The sequence below is a fragment of the Saccopteryx leptura genome, chromosome 5, assembly GCF_036850995.1.
Source record: "Saccopteryx leptura isolate mSacLep1 chromosome 5, mSacLep1_pri_phased_curated, whole genome shotgun sequence".
In the NCBI taxonomy this organism is placed as follows: domain Eukaryota; kingdom Metazoa; phylum Chordata; class Mammalia; order Chiroptera; family Emballonuridae; genus Saccopteryx; species Saccopteryx leptura.
Window position 1 is genome coordinate 1,291,408 of NC_089507.1, and position 22,440 is coordinate 1,313,847.

General features: G+C 56.7%; 1 protein-coding gene across 6 annotated transcripts in view; it reads right to left on the minus strand.

Moving 5' to 3' along the window:
* Positions 1-22,440, minus strand: part of ZFYVE28 (zinc finger FYVE-type containing 28) — a 74,294-nt gene that overhangs the window by 40,499 nt on the left and 11,355 nt on the right. For 4 of the 6 annotated variants that reach the window (XM_066384775.1, XM_066384770.1, XM_066384773.1 and 1 more), the window contains exon 2: positions 5,775-5,915. In XM_066384775.1, the coding sequence (XP_066240872.1) occupies positions 5,775-5,915 (141 nt within the window). Of the gene's footprint in view, positions 1-5,774; positions 5,916-6,602; positions 6,669-8,260; positions 8,446-22,440 lie in introns of those variants that run through there. The other 2 variants (XM_066384771.1, XM_066384772.1) reach the window with 2 other exon arrangements.

Consider the following 22,440-nt stretch of genomic DNA (forward strand, 5'->3'; position numbering starts at 1 on the left):
CGGGCTGGGCACCTGGACCAAGCTGTTGTCCTGTCTGACCTTCAGTTTACTCCTCTGTTGAGGGGCTCAAGCCAAGCACAGCGGAGGCGAGTCCCTCCCAGCCCCTCTGGAATCCGCAGATTAATCATGGCAACATGTAAATCAGGCAGCAGCAAAGAGGAGAGGCACCCCCCTCCTTCAGGGAGACAGACACCCTGATGCCACCCTCACGCTGGCTGTGCCACCCAGGACAGGCTGCTGAGCTTCTCTGGTCCCTCAGCCGACTGTAAGAGACGGACCATGATTCCCTCTTCATGGCAAGCCTCAAAAATGGTAACTTTTGTGTTAAAGACTCTTTAAAATCATTTTACTTTTTTCCCCTCCAGTTCAAAATACAAAGGGTAACAGACTGTGTTTTGAATACTCTATGTATAAAAGGGTAACGAGATCATTTTTACTGCGTCTGAAATGACATTGTATTCTCTTCTTTAAACTGTCCTGTTCTGGCCCCCGCCGGTTAGCTCAGTCGGTTTGAGTGTTGTCCCAAAACACCAAGGTTGCGGGTTCGATTCCTAGTCGGGGCACACACGGGAAGCAACCAGTGAATGCACAACTAACAAGAACAACAAATGAATGCTTCTCTCTCTCTCTCTCTCTCTCTCTCTCTCTCTCTCTCTGTCTCTCCAAAATCAATCCATAAAAAACACAAAATAATCCCATAATAATAAAAAAAAAATGTGCCTGACCTGTGGTGGCGCAGTGGATAAAGCATCGACCTGGAAATGCTGAGGTCGCCGGTTTGAAACCCTGGGCTTGCCTGGTCAAGGCACATATGGGAGTTGATGCTTCCAGCTCCTCCCCCTTCTCTCTCTCTCTCTCTCTCTCTCTCTCTCCCTCTCCTCTCTAAAATGAATAAAAAAAAATTTTTTTTTAAATGTCCTGTTCTTTAAACATCTACCACTCATTCTGTAGAGTTATGGGAATGTTGAGTTTTGTTTTTGTTTTTTTTCTTTAATTGGTCATAGGTAAATGTGATGCACGCTCCCCACAGGAAAACTGAGAACAGTGGGGGCACAGAGACACACAGGCGGCACAGCTCCTAATTCTTTTTTTTTTTTTTGTATTTTTCTGAAATGAGAAGCGGGGAGGCAGCCAGACAGACTCCCGCATGCGCCCGACCGGGATCCACCTGGCACGCCCACCAGGGGGCGATGCTCTGCCCATCTGGGGTGTTGCTCTGTTGCAACCAGAGCCATTCTAGCGCCTGAGGTGGAGGCCATGGAGCCGTCCTCAGTTCCCGGGCCATCTTTGCTCCAATGGAGACTTGGCTGCGGGAGGGGGAGAGACAGAGAGAGAGAAGAGGGGGAGGGGTGGAGAAGCAGATGGGCGCTTCTCCTGTGTGCCCTGGCCGGGAATCAAACCCAGGACTTCCACACGCTGGGCTAATGCTCTACCACTAAGCCAACAGGCCAGGGCTGCCTAATTCTTGTTCTCGTGGGCCTGCTCCAGTCAACTGAGCTCAGCCTGTTCACATACAACTTTGTGATCTGCAGCTGTCATCGCTATTGGGACACGTGGTTACACCTCCTCACTAGTCCACCTTATGACGACGGCCAGATGAGACTCGAGCATGTGACCCTCCTCTCCTGCTGGATGTTTGCAATACGCCCCACCCTTCACCCTGAACAATGCTGCAGTCCCTGTCATGGGCATGACGCTGAATTTGAGGCTATTTCCTCTGGGTCTCCTCGCTTCTAGAAACATAACATGACAAGGTCAAGAGTGCAAACTGCACTTACACACTCTGATTACAATCTGCCAGAGTGCTTTCCAGAAAACTGACACTGCTGCCCTCAGCAAATTTAAATCTCTATGCCCCTCCCTTCCGCCCTCTGAGGCTTGGGTTTCATTTTTCTTTTTTTTTCTTTTTTTCTTTTGTGACAGAGACAGAGAGAGACAGAGAGAGGGACATATAGGGACAGACAGACAGGAAGGGAGAGAGATGAGAAGCATCAATTCTTCGCTGTAGCACCTTAGTTGTTCAATGATCGCTTTCTCATATGTGCCTTGACCGAGGGGCTACAGCAGACCAAGTGATGCCTTGCTCAAGCCAGCAACCATGGAGTCATGTCTAGGATCCCACGCTAAAGCCAGATGAGCCCGCGCTCAAGCTGGCGAGCTCGGGGTTTTGAACCTGGGTCCTCCGCATCCCAGTCCAATGCTCTATTTACTGCGCCACCATCTGGTCAGGCTTGGGTTTCCTTTTTCTTAGGAAGCAGATATGAAAAGTTACCACAAGTGAGGAGCATGGCCTTTCAATGAAAAAAAAAAAAAAAAAAAAAAAGCAACGCACTCAAGTTTAGTGACTAAACTCTGGAGGGAACACTGCACCACATGGAAAACATCCAGCTTGATGACACAAAAAATAAAATTCAACCAGCATGAAGCAGTACTGTTTTACAAAGGTTTTCTGGGTGGGACACTCCCTTTCTCATGATTCAATAAAGTAATGAACAAAGAACGGCAGGAACAGGAGTTAGTGCTCGGTCCAGGCCAACTCCCGGTGTCTAGAAGACAAAACACTGACGAGAAAGTGTTATTTGCAACAGCCAACACACGGAAGCAACCTAGGTGTCCATCCATCGACAAGCGGATGAGGAAGATGTGGTGTTTGTATCCGATGGGATAGGACCCCCACAGAAAGAGTGAAATGTTACCATTTGCAACAGCATGGATGGACCCAGAGCAGTGTTTTTCAACTGCTGGTCCGCAGTCCGCGGTACCAGTCTGCCAGAAATTTGGTGCCGATCCATAAAAGAGTTGCCTCACCACCCTGCTGCTGTGTGAGAATTACAGTCTACAAACCACTGACCTAGAGGGTGTTATGTTAAGTGAGATGAGGCAGAAACAGACTAAATACCATATGATTTCACTTAGATGTGGCATCTAAAAAAAAACAAAGTAAGCAGGTAAAACAGACACAGACCCGTGAATACAGAAAATAAACGGATGGTTGTCAAAGGGGACAGGTGGAGGTAGATGAAATAAAAAGGGGGGGCGGAGTTCTGAGCTCGGCGAGGTGGCACGTCTCACCCAAAGCTGGGTGGTCTTCGGGTGGCGGTGCTCGGACGCGCTCCCACCCTGCCTGGCCCACCAGGACCTCAGCTGCCAAGGGCGAGAACAGGGTCTTCTTTTTCATCACTGACGGGCCCCGGCGCCTAGAACTGTGCCCGACACCAGTGTGCCCGGTAAACATTCCCCAGGACTTCTGGTCCCGGCCACGATGGAGCAATGGGAACCAAAGTACCCCTCAAACAACAACCGTGATGGAGAAAAACAAGACATGGTTCACAAGACACAGGACAACAGGAAACAAGGGATCCGTGAGAGGAAGACAGAGCGTGAACCCACTACAACCACCCTGGTCCCCTGCCTGGAGGGGACGCTAAGGTCATGGGCAGAGGTGCCCAGCAGACCCCTAAAAACTCCCTGGTTGACCCCTGGCCGGTTGGCTCAGCGGTAGAGCGTCGGCCTAGCGTGCGGAGGACCCGGGTTCAATTCCCGGCCAGGGCACACAGGAGAAGTGCCCATTTGCTTCTCCACCCCTCCGCCGCGCTTTCCTCTCTGTCTCTCTCTTCCCCTCCCGCAGCCAAGGCTCCATTGGAGCAAAGATGGCCCGGGCGCTGGGGATGGCTCCTTGGCCTCTGCCCCAGGCGCTAGAGTGGCTCTGGTCGCAATATGGCGACGCCCAGGATGGGCAGAGCATCGCCCCCTGGTGGGCAGAGCGCCGCCCCATGGTGGGCGTGCCGGGTGGATCCCGGTCGGGCGCATGCGGGAGTCTGTCTGACTGTCTCTCCCTGTTTCCAGCTTCAGAAAAATGAAAAAAAAAAACCTCTCTGGTTGAAGAGACAGAGTTGAGAGCCCAGGGAAACCGAGGCAGCCAGAATCCAGAGGACAGAGGACCAGAGGGAGAACACCGCCCCAGGACAACCCTCGAGATCGGCCCCCAGCCCCAAGTCCTCAGCAGGGTACCGACCACCACACGCCAGTGAGGACCGACCAGGCAGGCGGACCTGAAGGATTCGAGGGAGCAGTGGCCAGAGCCCTCCCAGGGGCAAGAACAGTAGAAAAGGTCTGTTCACAGAACACTGGGCAGAGGACCCAAAGTGTCCTCGGTAGTAAGTGTCCACGGTAAACACACCCCTGATCCTGCCTAATGACGAAGGAAATAGGACCCCAAAGGATCGAACTGTTCCTAAGTAACCACACTGCAGCACAAAACAAAGCTAAAAAAGGTTTTTGGGAAGACAAAAAAAAAAAAAAAAGAAACATTTAGCTCCCAGAAATGTAAAATTCACACACAGCAGGCATCCCATAAAAACATCAGCAGGCACACGGAGAATGCAGACAACACGGCACACGAGGAAACGGAAACCAGCCAAAGTCCACCGGGACCTGCCGCCACCGACAGAACCAGCAGCCGACACGCTGAGGCCACTGTCGCAACTGAAGCCCAGGCGTTCAGAGAGTTACGTAGGGACAGCGAGACATAAAAAGGACCAAACGGATCTGAGGATGAAAATGACAACGTCTGAAATGATAAAAAAATATATATATATACACACTAGATGGGATGAACCTCAGGTTATACATTTCAGCAGAAAAGAACCATGAACTTGAAGACATAGCAATTGAAACTCTCCAAATGAATCAGGGAGAAAATAATAAAATAACAGCAGAACAGACGAGCTATAGGACCACTTCAAGATGCCAAATATACATATAATTCAAGACCCAAAAGAAAGAGGAAGGGGTAAGAACACATACATAAAGGAATAAAGATCAAATTTTTCCCAAATTCAATGACAACTATCAACTCACAGATGTGAGTTCAATGAACTCTTAAGCACCAGAAACACAGAGAAAAATACACCAAATCACAGCATGGTCGAATTGGTCAAAACTAATCACAAGAGAAAATCTTACAAGTAGCAAGAGAGACATGTTACATAGAAGGAGCAAAGATAAGAACGTCCCATTTATCCTTGGAAACTACCAGTGAGAAGAGCGAGGAACGAACCTGTACTAGATTAAGGGGAAAATGGTTAACAACTTATATATATATTTTTTTAATTCAATGAGAAGAGGGGAGGCAGAGATAAACTCCTGCATGCACCCCGACCAGGATCCAACCAGCTAGCCCACTAGGGGGCAATGCTCTGCCCATCTGGGGCATTGCTCCATTGCTCAGCAACTGAGCTCTTCTTAGCACCTGAGGCAGAAGCCATGGAGCCATCCTCAGCACCCAAGGCCATCTCTCCCCAATAGAGCCATGGCTGCAAGAGGGGAAGAGAGAGAGAGAGACAGAGAGACAGAGAGAAATAGAGAAGGGGGAGAGGTGGAGAAGCAGATGGGCACTTTTCCTGTGTACTCTGACTAGGAATTGAACGCAGGACCTCCAAACGGCAGGCCGATACTCTACCACTGAGCCAACCGGCCAGGGTCCAACTTATAATTCTAAACCGAGCAAACACATCTTTCAAAATCGAAGGTAAAACCCTTTCTCATTCACGCAGGGGCTGAAAGAATTCACGACCAGTAAACCTGCACTGGAGGAAATACTAAACAGCCTTTCGGGCAAAAGGTATATAACGCTTGGTGGCGACAGAGATCATCACAAAGGAAGGAAGGGAGCACCGGAGAGGGTGACCGCGCAGAAAACACTTCAAGTCCTCCTCCTGGCATTCAGTGACACCTAGGCCTGGCTCGCCCGGGACAGGGCCGGGCGCACTCACCTGGCAGGAGCGGAACTGGCTGACGAGCAGCGTGCACCGCTGTGGGTCCTTCCGCCCGTCCAGGCTGTCCAGCTCAGCGGCCACCTGGCTCAGCTCCTCGTCCGCATAGTAGAACTGGGCAAGCAGCTGTGGGTCCGACCTCTGTGGGAGACAGGCAGGCGGGCGTGAGCCAGGCGGGGGAGGTGGGCGGGCTCCCCCGGGGTCCGCCTGTTCCCAGGCCATGAGCGGTGGCCGCGGCCCAGGGCCCTGACGCCTGGGCTGCCAGCGGTGCTGGCTCTCCCGTTGGCTTCCCGCAGGAGAATCTCTACGCCGTGCGCCGCAGACACACCTGGGAGTCCCTCTGCTTTAAGACCACGGAGCCATGCCTGCCTCTTGGAGGCCACCCGAGGCCGCGGGGCCCAGAGGACAGAACGGCTGTCGGGAAGCCAGAGGGCAAGTCCCCGCAGCCCCTGTGCAGCTGCACTTCCACTTCCAAGTGTGCAGAGGAGGAAGTGGACAGGCCATGGTCCCTCCTGCCCACGCTCAGGCGAAGGGCCCTCTGGGCAGGCCGCCCTCCAGCCAGGGCTCTGACAGCACAGACGGTATCTTTTCGGAACGTGACAAACTGTGTTTCTCTGAGATTGGAATCTGCTGGCTTGATTCAGTAACAATTAAAAACTGAATTTTAAATCAAACTGTTTCATATCTCCTAGTTAAACGCCCACAACAAGCCTGACCAGGCGGTGGCGCAGTGGATCGAGCGTCGGACTAGGATGCGGAAGGACCCAGGTTCGAGACCCCGAGGTCGCCAGCTTGAGCACAGGCTCATCTGGTTTGAACAAATCTCACCAACTTGAGCCCAAGGTCACTGGCTCCAGCAAGGGGTTACTCGGTCTGCTGAAGGTCCACGGTCAAGGCACATATGAGAAAGCAATCAATGAACAACTACGGTGTCGCAACGAAAAACTGATGATTGATGCTTCTCATCTCTCTCCGTTCCTGTCTGTCTATCCCTCTATCTGACTCTCTCTCTGTCCCTGTAAAAAAAAAAAAATTTAAATGCCCACAACAAAGAGAATCCATTTTATATAAACAGGAAGGATTTGCCCCCGCTTGAAATGGAAACTGTAGCAGAATACATCAGAACCTGGTAGGAATGCCTTTTAAAAATCACATTGTCGATAAGTAAATTCACAAGAAGACAGAAATAAAAGTCGCGAAGAAAGCTTCCAGCTTCAGAGGCTGGAGGACTAGCGAACCACTGAGCTCAGAGAAGGCGAGGAAAAAACATGTAATAACACGGAAGTACTGAGTTAAAAAGTGCAAACCCAACTAATTCAGAACTAAGTCTGTCACACAGATTCAATCATTCATTCAACCGCCTGTTCTGGGATGTGGGACAGGGGGCGGGACGGGGGGGGGGGGTGTCAGGAGGCAGATGCAAGCTCAGCCTGGCCCTTAGGTGCCCGTCGGAGCAGATGCAAGCTCAGCCTGGCCCTTAGGTGCCCGTCGGAGCAGATGCAAGCTCAGCCTGGCCCTTAGGTGCCCGTCGGAGCAGATGCAAGCTCAGCCTGGCCCTTAGGTGCCCGTCGGAGCAGGTGGTGACCAGGCTGCAGTGTCCCCCCGTAGCTAGGAGGCTGGCTGGCCAACCAGGCTGGGACAGAACATGGCATGAATCACGAGCTGCCCCTAAGGGACTGGTGTCCCCAATCCCGCGCTGCACCCTGTGCTTCTCTGGGGACTCCCCGGCGCCCTCCGTGAGGTGGGTGGCCCCACGGGACACCTCTGACCCAGACGAAGACAAGGAGGCTCAGGAAGAAAACAAAGGGCCAAGGTCCCATCACCGGACACGACAGAAGTCAGCCGCCACCGTGCGGACCCTCAGCATCCACGTGGGCGAGGGTGACCTGGGCGGGTCCCTGTCACACCTCTCACTTCCCCAAGAGGAAGTAAATGCTGCAGCAGCTCGACCCAAGGCCCTACTGGACACAGCAGCGTGAAAACGGCCACTGTCCCAGGTCCCACCGAGCTCGCCCCACTGCCCCAGCCTGTGGACAGGGTGTCCAGGCTCCCACACCCCCGGTCACACCCCGGGGGCCACACGATTCCTACGTCCTCCCGCTGCCTGGAGAGCAGGCATCACCCCGTTCTGCCGCTCTCTCTCGACAAGTGTCCCCATCACTGCAGGGAAGCAGCAGCACAGGCCACGTCCCGAACTCCGGTGCCCAGGGCTCAGAACCTGTTCGGGGCATACAGGGATGGGGCCAAGGTGACCGCCTCTCCCAGAGGGGCTTTATCTCCGTCCCATCCTTTGTTGACCATGTCGGGGCTGCCGGAGGACCCCGTGCGGGGTGCTGCCAGGCGCTGGTTTCCACATGCATCCGTCAGCCGCTGTGCCCCTGCTCCACGCGTGATTCTGAAGGCCTCCCTCTGACGGCCCCGCGGGACCAGGACCTGCCCCTGCCCCCTGCCCCTGCCCCCTGCCTGTATGGAGCAGCTGTTTTTACCTCTGATCTTTCTGCATGGTGCAGAGTTCAGGTGGTTCCACCAAGAGGGCACGGTGCCCACGAACCGTCAAAGTGTCCCCGGGAGAGAAGACGGGGCCCTGATGCGGGGCACGGACAGAGGTGTTTGAGTCACCGGTTCTGAGCCGGACTCTTCTTGTCATCAGACCTGTTCGGTTTCCGTTCCCAGTACTCCCAGGAGAAGTGGGACTTGGTCTGGAGGTCGAGTGGGGAAGAAAAGGGCTAGGGAATAGAGTCACAGCACGGGGAGGGCAGAGCAGCTTGGGGACATGCAGTGACCCCTGACACACTGGCCCTTCCAGCTTCCGGCCTCCAGGCTGCCCAAAGTGGGGGAGAGGCGGGGCCCCACAGAGTCACGTGTGCCAACCCTGCGCCCTTGCCTGCTCCTCCTCTGTATGGTGTTTATAGCTCCATTTAGAAAGAATGCAAATAACACTTAGAAGCACTAGACTCGCATGTTGCCCAGCACAAAAGCACGGATCGGAGAGGCAATCGGGAGGAATAACTGCCCCAGAGGAATGCCTGCGCTTGCCAACAAACGTTTTGTCAGAGGATGAAAATTATTTGCAAAACAGCAAGAGACTATGCTTGGTTTTTATGCATTTTTAGAGGAAAACACACGCGGATGTGCCAGAGGCTCAACAGATGGCAGGAGAGAACCAAACGGGTGTCTGCTCAGAAAAAAACCAGGAAAGAGTCTGCGGAAAATAACTCAGACGCAGATTCTGAAGGCAGGGTATAAAAGAACACACACAAGGCCCCGGCTGGTTGGCTCAGCGGTAGAGCATTAGCCTGGCATGTGGAAGTCCTGGGTTTGATTCCCAGCCAGGGCACACAGGAGAAGCGCCCATCTGCTTCTCCACCCCTCCCCCTCTCGTTCCTTTCTGTCTCTCTCTTCCCCTCCCGCAGCCAGGGCTCCACTGGAGCAAAGTTGGCCCGGGCACTGAGGATGGCTCCATGGCCTCCACCTCAGGCGCTAGAATGGCTCCAGTTGCAGCGGAGCAACGCCCCGGATGGGCAGAGCATCGCCCCCTGGTGGGCATGCCGGGTGGATCCCGGTCGGGTGCATGAGGGAGTCTGTCTCTCTGACTCCCCGCTTCTCACTTTAGAAAAATACAAAAAAAATAAATAAAAGTCAACCAGTCAATGTAGAAATAGGTAGAACAAATTAACATCTCTCTCTCTCTCTAAAAGTTAACAGATAAACTTAAGAAAACATGTGTGTGTCCTGTGTTATGTATATATATGTACTGTACACCCCCACTCACCGCAGCCACCCTGGAAGCTCAGACGTCAGACACGCCTGCATTCACGTCTGGGCAGGTACAGCCACTTCCCGCCAAGGTGCTCGGCAGGCTGCTGTCGCGCGCACGCTGCGTGCCAGGCTGAAAAGGCGACAAATGTTCGGGCCTGGCCCCCAGCCGAGGGCCCCGGAGCACCTGCTGACCCACAGAGGCTTCCAGACGGAGGGTGGCGGGGAGCAGGCCCGTTCCTCGCACAGAAGGTTCCAGAACAGCATGCTCCTCCTAAGTCTCTGTCTTCCTCTACCGTTCACGACAGGGCTGATTCAGGTGACATGAGCGTTAGTTTCGACAACCAATACGAAGATCTGAGAGCACGTCGGCCACGAGCTGTCCGAGGCGTGTCACCTCACCCACGTCGGTCACACACGCCCCCTGTCCCCCGCTGACCCTGTGGCAAGCTGTGTGGAGGGGCTGCCATGGGGCTCCCCACACCTTAAGGAAAGGCTTGTCCCTGAGCAGTCATTGTACAAGGAAGTGCGGTAATTAATCATTCCTACTTATTTCAAGCACCTTCGCATCTATCTAATGGCAGGTTCAGTGCTGACGAGGCCCAATCCGCCTGAAGTCAGTCCACCCCTGGCTGATCTCAAGAAAGCACCCCAGGGCCGCCTCCCATAGAGGTCCACCCAGCTTTCCCCTCCCAGTTGTGGAGCAAATGCCCACCCTCCGAACCCCAAATGAAGTCGTGACTGGGCGGAGGCACAGAGGGGACCCACCCCTGCAGGGGTCAGACACCCCCCGGGCAGCCACCCCTGCTGTCACCTGCTGAGCACAGCATGTCTCCAAGCACAAGGGCACGCCTGGTCAGCTGGACTCCTCTCTCCGATCCTGCGGCCAGGTCCCCCCACCGCCCTTACCGGGAGTCACTGTCACAAGGGGACAGTCTGAATTGAGACATGTCAACGTCAGAAAACACACCAATTTCAGACATTAGTGAGAATGGACAGGGTCTCATAGTTTGTGTGTTCAGTCCATGCTAAAATCATAATATCCTAAATCTATTTGGTTAAACAAAGCACGTTATTAAAATGAACCTTGCCTGTTTCTCCTCACTGCTCTCTCCCATAAAACCCACCGATCCATGCACCCACCCGAGGCTCCGCTCTGAGCCTCCTGCGATGTCATTTTTAGACACATAATTCCTTAGGCGATCATACCCAGTTACATGGCCGACAGCGTACCGTCTCCGTCCTCACGGCTGCCTCTCTGGCCCCACGCGGCCCTCCCTTCAAGTTCCTGTGTGTCGCTGACACACGTCCGATGACTTTGAATCTAGGAGGCGGCCGGCAAGTGTGCAAATGCTGACTGTTGGCCTAACAGGGTCCTATTGGCCACCGTCCACAGCACACCAGGAAAGTCTGGCGACCCCGAGCCATCGAGGGACACGTCCCAGAGGCCCCATCACACAGGTGCTCGCAAGGTCACCACCACCCATCTCTGTACACACTCGTGATTATATATATACCTGTCCCGACGGCCACTGGTCTCCAGTGCGGGGAGGATGTCAGCTCGTAGGTCCTCAGACACTGCTCCTCCACCGCCTTCCTCCTGCCCTCTGTACCTGGGCTCCCGGGAGGCACTGTGCCTATCCCGGGGAGTCCCCAGACAGCCACCTGGGGGACAGGAGGTATGCTCCCGTCCTGCTGTTCGGGAGTGCTGCGCTGTTCCCTGATTCATGTGACAAACCACTGCTTCATGTCAGCGAGGGGCAGGGACCCCGTGCCCCTCGCTGCGTCCCCAGGGCCGAGCGTGAGGGAGCTCAGGGACCATTCGCCAAGTGAGCAAACCGGTCCTTCACCCGCCGAAGCCCGCAGCGGCCTCTCCACGCCTGCCGCGTCCGCTCAAGAGCCAGTCCCGCGTCCCGGGGCCTGTTAGCGCCAGAGACGGTACCCGCGCTTCCATGCCCCAGGCTCGCCACAGATCCTGGTTATTCCAGAGAAGAGGAGAGGTGGCAGAAGCCGAGATGAACTGCAGGGTCCACCTGCCTCTCCCCACCTCCCAAGCCAACCCAGACTACCACGGGGGGGGGGGGGGGAGCTGAACGAAGCCCCAGCTCTGGGCAGAGGGCTCCTCTCCCATACGGGCAGCCCAGCACCTGGGTATTTGCGGGCTCTGGGATGTCCTGGTGGCCACTGGGAAGGTGCCCATGGTGACAGATGGTCACCCTGGACCCCATGGGACAGCGCCCACCTGGCATGGGGAGGCTGCTGGGCTGTCCCGTAAAGAAGAGGGTCGGATGAGGGCTGCTCACGTGGACAGGCAACATTTTGGGATGACTGAGAACCCCCCACATATAATACATAGCCCTGCTGCACAACCAGTGTGAGATATCGGGCAGTTGAGTGGGCACCTTTCTGGGGACAGGCAGGGCCTCCAAAATCAAAGAATAGCCACAGAGAGACTCACAGACCGACCAGGAGAGAAAATCTCTGTTTCTGTCCAGACTTGGGGGTGTGGGCGGTTCAAGGCATGGATTCTTTGGGGTGAGGCCCTGTCCTCACACTGAGGCTTCAAAATCAAGGCTCCCCCGAGAGAAGCAAGAGCCAGCAGAGAGCGAAAATGCTGAGCTGAAGATGAGAGAAGTGGAGGCGGGGATTAACCAAAGTGGGAGGGCTGTGGACATTCAGCTGTGACATTACCGGTCACCCAGGACCCCAGAGAGCCCCTGACGCCACTGGCTTCATTCGTCAGTGACCATGACCAGGCCCGTGAGCAGATGGACAGGATGTGGCTCCTCTACCCCGACAGAACTCCTGTTGCTACCCACCTCCCTCGTGGGGTTTTTATCCTCACGAAATACACTTCACGCTTCGAACCCTTCCACTGATGACCTACCCAACATTTCTGTGCCAATAAAGACTTAAGTAGAATTCTGAAGTTCAAAGCTGTTTCCCTTGACCGTCAGGCTGCACGTTATCTCGATGGAGGCACCCTTGCAATCGTCAATCATATCTGTGCAGGGACGTGGCAGGTGGAGCGCTGTTAGAAGCACGTGTCCCTGCAGCCGGTGCACCCAGGGCTTCTGACTGGTTCACACCCCCAGTGAGTCGCTGCCCAGGGAAACCCGAGCTCACGCTGGGTCAGCAGGATGTGGAGGTGCCGGTGACCATCTCTGTTTCTGGTTCACAAGTCACAGTCAATAACCCACAGGAGCAAAGCTGCCGCTAAGGGCGAGGCAGATGCAGCTCAGCCGTCCTTCCTTTTTCTTTTCTTTTTTTCTTTTTGTATTTTTCCAAAGTGAGCAGGGAGGCAGTCAGACAGACTCCCGCATGCACCCGACCGGGATCCACCCAGCATGCCCACCAGGGAGCGATGCTCTGCCTATCTGGGGCTTTGCTCCGTTACAACCGGAGTCACTCTAGCACCTGAGGTGGAGGCCATGGAGCCATCCTCAGCACCCAGGCCAACTTTGCTCCAATGGAGCCTCGGCTGCGGGAGGGGAAGAGAGAGACAGAGAGGAAGGAGAGGGCGAAGGGTGGAGAAGCAGATGGGTGCTTCTCCTGTGTGCCCTGGCCAGGAATCAAACCTGGGACTTCCATACACTGGGCAGATGCTCTACTGCTGAGCCAACTGGCCAGGACCTGGATTTTATTTATTGATTTTTAGGGAGAGGGAAGGAGAGAAGGGGCTAAGAAGGGGAGAAGCAGGAAGCATCAACTCGTCGTAGCTGCTTCCTGTATGAGCCTTGACCGGGCAAGCCCAGGGGTTCGAACCAGCAACCTCAGCATTCCAGGTGGATGCTCTATCTACCGCACCACCACAGGTCAGGCAAGACACGTTATCTCGTGTTAAAATGCTTTCATCGCATTGTCGTACGCGTCACATGCCCGAGCCGACACTCGGGCAGCCTCTGGGCCGTTGCTGAAGGAGACCCAGCCGGCCCTCTGCAGAACTAGAATGTTCCGTCTCCAAGAGACACGGCGGACGAGAGGCCGGCACCTGTCTCTGAGCTTCGCCAGCACAGGCTCTCCACCGCCACACGGCCTGCGTCCCAACCCTCGCGTCTCCCAGGGCTGCCCAGGAATCAATCCCTCCGCACCGGGGACGGACGAGGGGAGGTCATCACGTGAAGTCACCCCTCACTGTCCCTGCCAACCTCCGAATGCCGACCCGGAGACCAAGGACCGCTTCCTGGTCCTCCCTGGGTCTGACACAGAAATGTTGAGGGCGTGGGGACCGGCCTGCGTGTCCCCCTCGGGCAGCACGGTCCCTCGAGGGGCACTCGGGGCAGGGGATGCAGCAGGGTGGGGAACAGCACCCCTTCCCACAGGTGCTCAGAGACTCTGAGGAGCCCGTGCTGTGCTGTTGACAGCAGGGACGCTTTGGAAGGAATCCCTTTGTCAGGGGAAGCTGGTTCTGTAACAACGTGTGTTTTTTGTTTGTTTGTTTGTTTTTTGTATTTTTCTGAAGCTGGAAACGGGGAGAGACAGTCAGACAGACTCCCGCATGCGCCCGACCGGGATCCACCCAGCATGCCCACCAGGGGCGATGCTCTGCCACGACCAGAGCCACTCTAGCACCTGGGGCAGAGGCCAAGGAGCCATCCCCAGCGCCCGGGCCATCTTTGCTCCAATGGAGCCTCGGCTGCGGGAGGGGAAGAGAGAGACAGAGAGGAAGGGGGGAGGGGGGAGAAGCAAGTGGGCGCTTCTCCTATGTGCCCTGGCCGGGAATCGAACCTGGGTCCCTCGCACGCCAGGCCGACACTCTACCACTGAGCCAACCGGCCAGGGCCACAACGTGTGTTTTGAGAGCTTCTGGACCACACAGGTTGAGTTATCTGAGAACGGGCGGGTGCAGAGGAGCTGAGCTGGAGTGAGTGACCACTCGGTGCCACTGGGCAGCAGTGACCGTGACAAATGCAATGTGAGGTCCAGGGTGGGTTTGAGCCAGGGCAGGAGAGAGGGGGGAGGTGGGACAGAGGCAGGTGGGGTCAGGCACTGACTGTCCGGAAACTGACAGCGGCTGGAGAAGCTGCCAAGCAGAGGCTCCCTGGCCAGATCTGTTTCCCAGGGACGGTCGCCGGAAACTTGACCTTCCCACAGTCAACAGAAGCGCGAGTATGTAGAGAAAGCGCTAGGAAAATCCACCAAAATATCAGCACAGGCTTCCCCGAGCGGGCTTCCCGTTTTGCCTCTCTGGCTCTCTGAAGTTCGAGTTTATGGTACAATGAGTACCTATGACACTTTGAAATTACTACTACCATCAGGAAAAAATCTCATTTCTATTGAAGGCCTATCCCAGGCAGGCAGAGCGGAGCAGGGGGCTCTGGCCCTGACCACTGCGGCAGGCCGGGCCCCAGTGAGGAGCCACGTTCAGACGGGGTTAAGGGGACATGGTCTTCGGCTGTCTGCTCCCGCCACCCTTCCCTCTAGACCCAAAACGACAAGAGAGGCCCCACGCTCCAGCCTACTGACCCAGCAGCACCCGGAGAAGGTCTGCCCAGAATGGGGGTGCTGACCACCCCTCCCTCTGCAGCCCGCCTAGGGGACTCCGACCTCCCAGGCCCTGGCGAAGTAAAGGCAGAGATCACCGTGGATGTTCCCTATGGTGGACGGGGTGTTCCCAGCACCGCGACGCCAGGGACGTGCCTGCTCGTGATGCTGGCACCAGAGCCGCTACCCGTTAGAGGTCAGCCAGGGCAGGTGTGCGCCAGCCGTGGTCTCTCTCCTCCTGACCGCCGTGGGCTGGGGGGCAGACACCAGGGCCACCGGTGGTGCCCCAAGATGCCCTGTGACCTCCTGAGGCCACCACATTTCTTGCCACGTGGCCCCTCCCTCTTGGTGCCACTTCTGAGCCTGCTGTGACCAGTCCAGGCCCCCCCCCCACGGCCTCCTGTCATGAGGTCAGCGTGCCACGCACACGGCCACATAGTTGAGGGGGTGAACCCTACCATATTCACGGGGAGTGGAGACTAGAATGTGGAACCTGGTGGGACACATTTTACCAGCAGGCTGACGATCCCGTGACCTCAGCTCTCTCTAGCCTGGAAAAGCTGACTCTACATGTGTGTGTGTGTGGGGGGGGGGCACGGCACGTCCCGCGGTTTGTCGGTTAGAGTAAACTGAGTCGTCCGACTCGGGCACCTGCAGTGGGTCGGGCTCCACCCCACATTCCGACAGCACCGTTCCCACTTACCCCACCTCCACAGCTCTGTGCGCGATGCCCTCTCCAGCCTCATCCGGAGGACCGGAAACCGGGGCACAGAGAGGCCAAGACACCGGCCACGGTCACACAGCGGCAGCGTGGTGCCCTGGGGTCAGGTGAGGCCCCGGCACGCCCCCGCCACGCTGCTGACCTTCATCCTTCTTCAATGCACGGGGAGTGATGAGTCATCATAAAACTAAATTTAATCCTTGAAAGCTGCTCCTTGTGCACTTTCCAAAGCAGCTCCTCAGCAGTCGGGCGGTTGCCGGGCTGGGTGATGGGATGGGGGAGGGCTGCTGAACAGGTACGGGGTCTCCTTGGGGGTGACGGCAGCGTTCTGGAGCTAGATAGGGGCGGTGACTACACCACTCTGAATGTACTACCTTCCACCGAGCTGTTCACTTCACAATGGCTAGTATCATGTTACCTGAAGGCTATCTTAATTTTTTTTTAAAGGAATGCCCTGGGGGAGAGAGGAGCTCCCTGCCCTGTGCAGGTCTAGGAGGAGCCCTTGCGGCCAGCCTGGTCCAGCTCACCAGCACCCACCCGAACTCTACAGACCTGACCTTCTCCCTGAAAAGAGCAGCACCAGGTAATCGCTCTCTGGCCAGACCTAGAACCCAATGCCCTAGTGTCCGTCTACGTTGGAAACAAGATGACCGTGAAAGATGGACCCCAAGTGTAAAATAAACAAAGCTCTCAATAAAAAGAAATACTCGAAGGTCACATTACTATCATTTTTTTTTTTTTTCATTCCTCAAGGCCGTTCACGTGTGTGATTTGGGAAAGAGGTTGCTGAAAGGCGGCGTTTACAATTGTAGCAAGTCTGGATAGATGTACCCCCTGCAGTGAACCAAATGGTAGCTTCTGGCTGGGGAGGGGAAGGGGAGTCGCATCTTACAGAACTGACTACAACAAAATCCTACAGCTGCCTGTGCCTCGCTGAAGACTGCGTCTCTCAGAGAAGGTACCAAAAGGGAAACCCAGGATCTCGTTCCTCGGCCCACCTCCCACCGGCCGTCCCCTCCCACACCCGATAGATACTTCAACGGCCACCTCCCACCGCGTCCGGAAGCTCCGATGTGACCCCACCTCCACAGTTCAGTGGGGAGCTCAGCTGTAGGGAACTTGCAGAAATGCAGGACGTGTCACACAGAATTGGTCCTGGAGCTCCAAGAAGAGGCTTTTTCCCTTTCCGGATCCAGGCCCAACAAGGGGACCCTTTGTGCCAAGCTTCCCTTTTAAAAGGACCACGGCTCTGTCCTTCCTGATGTGCAACCCGCGACATCTCGCCGACCACGCAAGCCCGCGCCAGTGCTCCTTTGCAGAGCCCGAGGGCAGGCGGAAGGTGCCCGGGTCTCACAGCCCAGTGAGCTGCTGGCGGGTCCTGCTTCACACACACACACACCTGCCTCCTGGGCAAGTCACAGAACCATCCCACCACGGGAAAGGTGCCCGGGTCTCACAGCCCAGTGAGCTGCTGGCGGGTCCTGCTCCACACACACACACCTGCCTCCTGGGCAAGTCACAGAACCATCCCACCACGGGAAAGGTGCCTGGGTCTCACAGCCCCGTGAGCTGCTGGCGGGTCCTGCTCCACACACACACACACCTGCCTCCTGGGCAAGTCACAGAGCCATCCCACCACGGGAAAGGTGCCCGGGTCTCACAGCCCAGTGAGCTGCTGGCGGGTCCTGCTTCACACACACACACACCTGCCTCCTGGGCAAGTCACAGAACCATCCCACCACGGGAAAGGCTCACCGCGTGTTCCACCTGCATTGCTATTGGTAACGCAGCTTTGAAACGCCTAGGCTGGGCCTGACCAGGCGGTGGCGCAGTGGATAGAGCATCGGACTGGGATGCGAGGACTCAGGTTCGAGACCCCGAGGTAGCCAGCTTGAGTGCAGGCTCATCTGGTTTGAGCAAAGCTCACCAGCTTGGACCCAAGGTCACTGGTTTGAGCAAGGGGTTACTTGGTCTGCTGAAGACCCACGGTCAAGGCACATATGAGAAAGCAATCAATGAACTAAGGTGTCGCAATGCACAATGAAAAACTGATGATTGATGCTTCTCATCTTTCCGTTCCTGTCTGTCTGTCCCTGTCTATCCCTGTCTCTGTAAAAAAAAAAACAACAAAAAAAAACCCCCAAAAAAACCGCCTAGGCTGGGCTGTCTCTGGAAAGAGGCAGGAAAGAGGCCACAGGCCGCGGAGACAGCTGTGTCTGAACGATGCACAGGACTTCACCAGCGCCACAGCTGTTTGAGACTGGGAGCCCCACAGCTCACCTGCAGGTATAACCCCACCCACAACGGCCCACCCAGCCCCATCCATGCCCACTCCCCACAAAGCTGCCTACACCCCAGATCCCGACTCACACACACAGCCTCCTTATTGCCATATGTGGTCCTCAGATATATTTTGGGTTGTTTTTAAGTCTATAAAAAGGATGTCATGCATATGTGGTATTTTGAGACCGGCTTTTGATTTGTCACATCCTGTGCACTCTGCCTGCCGAGTGACTGACTGTTCCACAATCCAGCGCCCCTCGCATGGGGCTCCACTGCGCACTCAGCCACGCCCCGAGGATGCCCCAGTTCTTCTGGGGTTTTGCTGTGGAAGAAGAGGCGTGATGTTCCCTGCCCGTGGAGGCCCATGTCCCCGGGTAGCAGGTATTAGTTCCCTGTCGCTGTTGTAACAAATCGTCCCAAACTTAGTGGAGGAAAACAAAATGTATTACTTTACAGTTCTGGGGGAGAGAATTCCAGCACGGGTCTCCACAGCTAAAACGCAGGGGTCAGCAGGACTGCTCCTTCGGGGGGGTTTCTAGGGGAGATCTGTTCCCTCGCTTTTTCCAGCATCTAGAATCCACCACTTCCCTTGATCCGTGGTCCCGTCCTCCATCTTTGAAGCCAGCCATGGTACACTTCTCAAACTTTCTTCCACAGTCACAGCTTCCTCTGACCGTCCTGGGCCCGCCTCCTCCATTCCTAAGGACCCTGTGGCCACACTGCCCCCACTCCAAATCCAGGGCCATCTGACCGTTTCAAGATCGGCTGATTAGCGACCTTGGCTCCACTGTGCAACCCTCATTCCACTTTGCCATGTAACCTGAGCTATTCACAGGTCCTGGGGGTCAAGCTGTAAACATCTTTGGGGCCCACTTCCCTGCCTGCTGGTGCTGGCATTTCTGGGTCACACAGTTCATGCCCCACAAGCCAGGTCTCAGATCTCAGGACCCATCTTCTCCAACACGGGGGGGCGAGGACGTCCCATGCCGCCTGCTGAGTAGGGTGAGGCTGTGTCCCTTCATGGACTTGAGTTCTGTCTGGTTCCAGAGCCCCTGGGCCCAAGTTCCCCTTCACAAGGTGGTTGACTGCAGAAGTAGGGAAAGTTTCCAGCTCGCACACCAAGCCTGGGTGTCTGGGTGGTGACCACAGGGGTCTGCAGTCATGGGGACAGTCACAGCTGGGTGCACTTGGCCTCAAGTGTGGCAGACTTCAAACACCGTTTCACGTCAGAGGTGTCTTCCCTCTGACATCACCTGGGGTGCCAGCAGGTAGGTGGGCACTGTCCCCCGTCCTCACCCGGACCCGGCACTCAGAGCAGCGGGGGGCTCCGTCCTCACCCGACCCGGCACTCAGAGCAGCGGGGGGCTCCGCCCTCACCCGGACCCGGCACTCAGAGCAGCGGGGGGCTCCGCCCTCACCCGGACCCGGCACTCAGAGCAGCGGGGGGCTCCGCCCTCACCCGGACCCGGCACTGGGAGCAGCGGGGGGCTCTGTCCTCACCCGGACCCGGCACTGGGAGCAGCGGGGGGCTCCGTCCTCACCCAGACCCGGCACTCAGAGCAGCGGGGGGCTCCGTCCTCACCCGGACCCGGCACTGGGAGCAGCGGGGGGCTCTGTCCTCACCCGGACCCGGCACTGGGAGCAGCGGGGGGCTCCGTCCTCACCCAGACCTGGCACTCAGAGCAGCGGGGGGCTCTGTCCTCACCCGGACCCGGCACTCAGAGCAGTGGGGGGCTCCGCCCTCACCCGGACCCGGCACTCAGAGCAGCGGGGGCTCCGCCCTCACCCGGACCCGGCACTCAGAGCAGCGGGGGGCTCCGCCAGTCACCGGCCAGTAGAAAAGAAGGAAATGTCTTCCACGCCAAGGGCAAGGCCAGCCATGATGACCTCTCTGACCTTCCCATTAAAAATCCAACCTCATTCCCCTGGACAAGCATCTCCCTTCTTCCCGGGAAGCAGAATGAAAGGATGTGAGATGCGGGCAGGCCCCTGGTAGAGCACCTTTGGTTCAAGGGCTGAAAAAAAATCGTACCCGACGGAATAATTCACCCATCTCTGGCCAGCCTGAGGTGGGGGCCATGCTGGCGGGAAGCTAGGTCCGCACCTGCCCGCCGAGCCACCAGTTCCTGCCCCTGGGCAAACGGGGGACGCAGCAAAGGGTCAGAACGAGCTGCACCTCGAGCTCCCGGTTTTCTTTGGTGGAAATTTCAAAAGACTAATGAGAGAGGGATTCGGACTCAACACCTAACACTTCCTGAAACCCACCCAAGCACAGTGCTGATTTTCCAAGAGCAGGTGACACTGCAAAAGGAAGCTTTTCTTTTTTTTTTTTCCTGTATTTTTCTGAAGCCGGAAATGGGGAGAGACAGTCAGACAGACTCCCGCATGCGCCCGACCGGGATCCACCCGGCACGCCCACCAGGGGCGATGCTCTACCCACCAGGGGGCGATGCTCTGCCGCACCCAGAGCCACTCTAGCGCCTGGGGCAGAGGCCAAGGAGCCATCCCCAGCGCCCGGGCCATCTTTGCTCCAATGGAGCCTTGGCTGCGGGAGGGGAAGAGAGAGACAGAGAGGAAGGAGAGGGGGAGGGGTGGAGAAGCAGATGGACAGGAATCGAACCCGGGACTTCTGCACGCCAGGCCGACGCTCTTCCACTGAGCCAACCGGCCAGGGCCAAGGAAGTTTTTATTGAAACGCTTGGTCCATGGCTCCTGTCCTCTGAGGTCCCCAAGCATTGCCCCATGGACGGGGCTGGAGCTGAGTACGCCATCGTCAACCGGGGTGTAGGGAACACAGGCTCCTTCGGATTCATTCCCACCCCAGCTCTTCAGCAGCCAAAGTCACCAATAACTCCAGGACACATCGTGCCTGTCCGTCCACCGATTGATGGACACCTGGGCTGCTTCCACCACTGCCCAGACGTGGCAAGCCCCTGAAACACCGCTGGGGGACGTGCCTGCAGGGTGTGCACGGCAGGGGTGTGCCGTGACAAGCCAGGAGGAGAGTCAGGCTCATTCCCAGGGGCGGCTGGCGCACTCGAGTGACAGAAACAGGAAGGATGGAAGGGAGCAGGAAGGGAAGGCTGAGGTGAGACAGAGATGCCCATCAACAGTCCCCACGGACACTCCGGGCAGCGGGTGCACGCAGGAGCGACCTCAGGACATAGAGGGCTTGGGGCTGGCCGACTGGCCGACTGAGGGATGGCCCGCAGGGACAGGAGTCAGGTAGACGGAGAAGGGGCCCACCCCAGGGACGCACCCACTTGCGGAGGCTGAGAGAGGAGACGGAAAGGAGCAGCCAGGGAGAGAGCATGACACCGGGAGTGTGGTGTCCCCGACACCAGGCTCCAGGACCTGAGGACAAAGAGGTCTCAGTGGTCTGCTGGGGGAAGTGACCAGGGGGCGGAGATAGCTCCCCCTACCCCCCACCCCCGGGGACTTCTGCTGAGGGGAGAGCCAGTGGCAACATGGTCAAAGTCAGAGCTCCAGTCAAGGTGGGGGGTGGGGGTGACCTGGCTACCGATTTAGAGAAAGGAGGTCAGAGCAGTTTTCACTTCTAGGGGAATGATCTAGAAGACAGGGAGAGACTAGTATAGGACACAAGGGACAACAAACACTGAACAGGCAAAGGGGACAAGGTCCAGTGCACAGGGTAGGGTGAGGCCCAGATACAGGGGTGTAAGGTCCAGGGCACGTGGGGTGTCTAGTGTACAAGGGAAGGATGAAGTCCAGTACACAGTGAGGTGTACTGTGTAAGAGGGGGTGAGGTCCATTGCAAGGGGGGAGAAACTGCCCATAAAGATGCCAGGCAGGCCCTGGCTGGTTGGCTCAGCAGTACAGCGTCGGCCCGGCCTGTGGAAGTCCCGGGTTCGATTCCCGGTCAGGGCACACAGGAGAAGCGCCCATCTTCTCCACCCTTCCCCTCTCCTTTCTCTCTATCTCTCTCTTCCCCTCCCGCAGTCATGGCTCGATTGGAGTGAGTTGGCCCGGGTGCTGAGGATGGCTCCATGGCCTCCACCTCTGGTGCCAAGAGCTCGGTTGCTGAGCAACGGAGCAAAGCCCCAGATGGGCAGAGCATCGCCCCCCAGTGGGCATGCCCGGTGGATCCTGGGGTCCGGGCGCATGCGGGAGTCTGCGCCTACAACCCACACCCCATGGGCTTCAGGCCTCTCCTCCCACCTGGATGTGGAGTCTCTCTGGTCTTCTCGGGTCAGTGCAGGCGGTGACTTGCTGAGACCAAGAGAACATAGCTGACAGTCCAGTGTGACTTCTGGGCTGGGGTCCAGCGCCCTTCTGGACCACTGGCACCAGCACAGAAAGAAGCCCAGAGCAGACTGCTGAAAGGGGGTTGACCACGTGGAGAGAGAGGCCCTGCCATTGCATGGGACTCCAGAAGCCCAGAAATGCCAGGGCTCAAAGAAT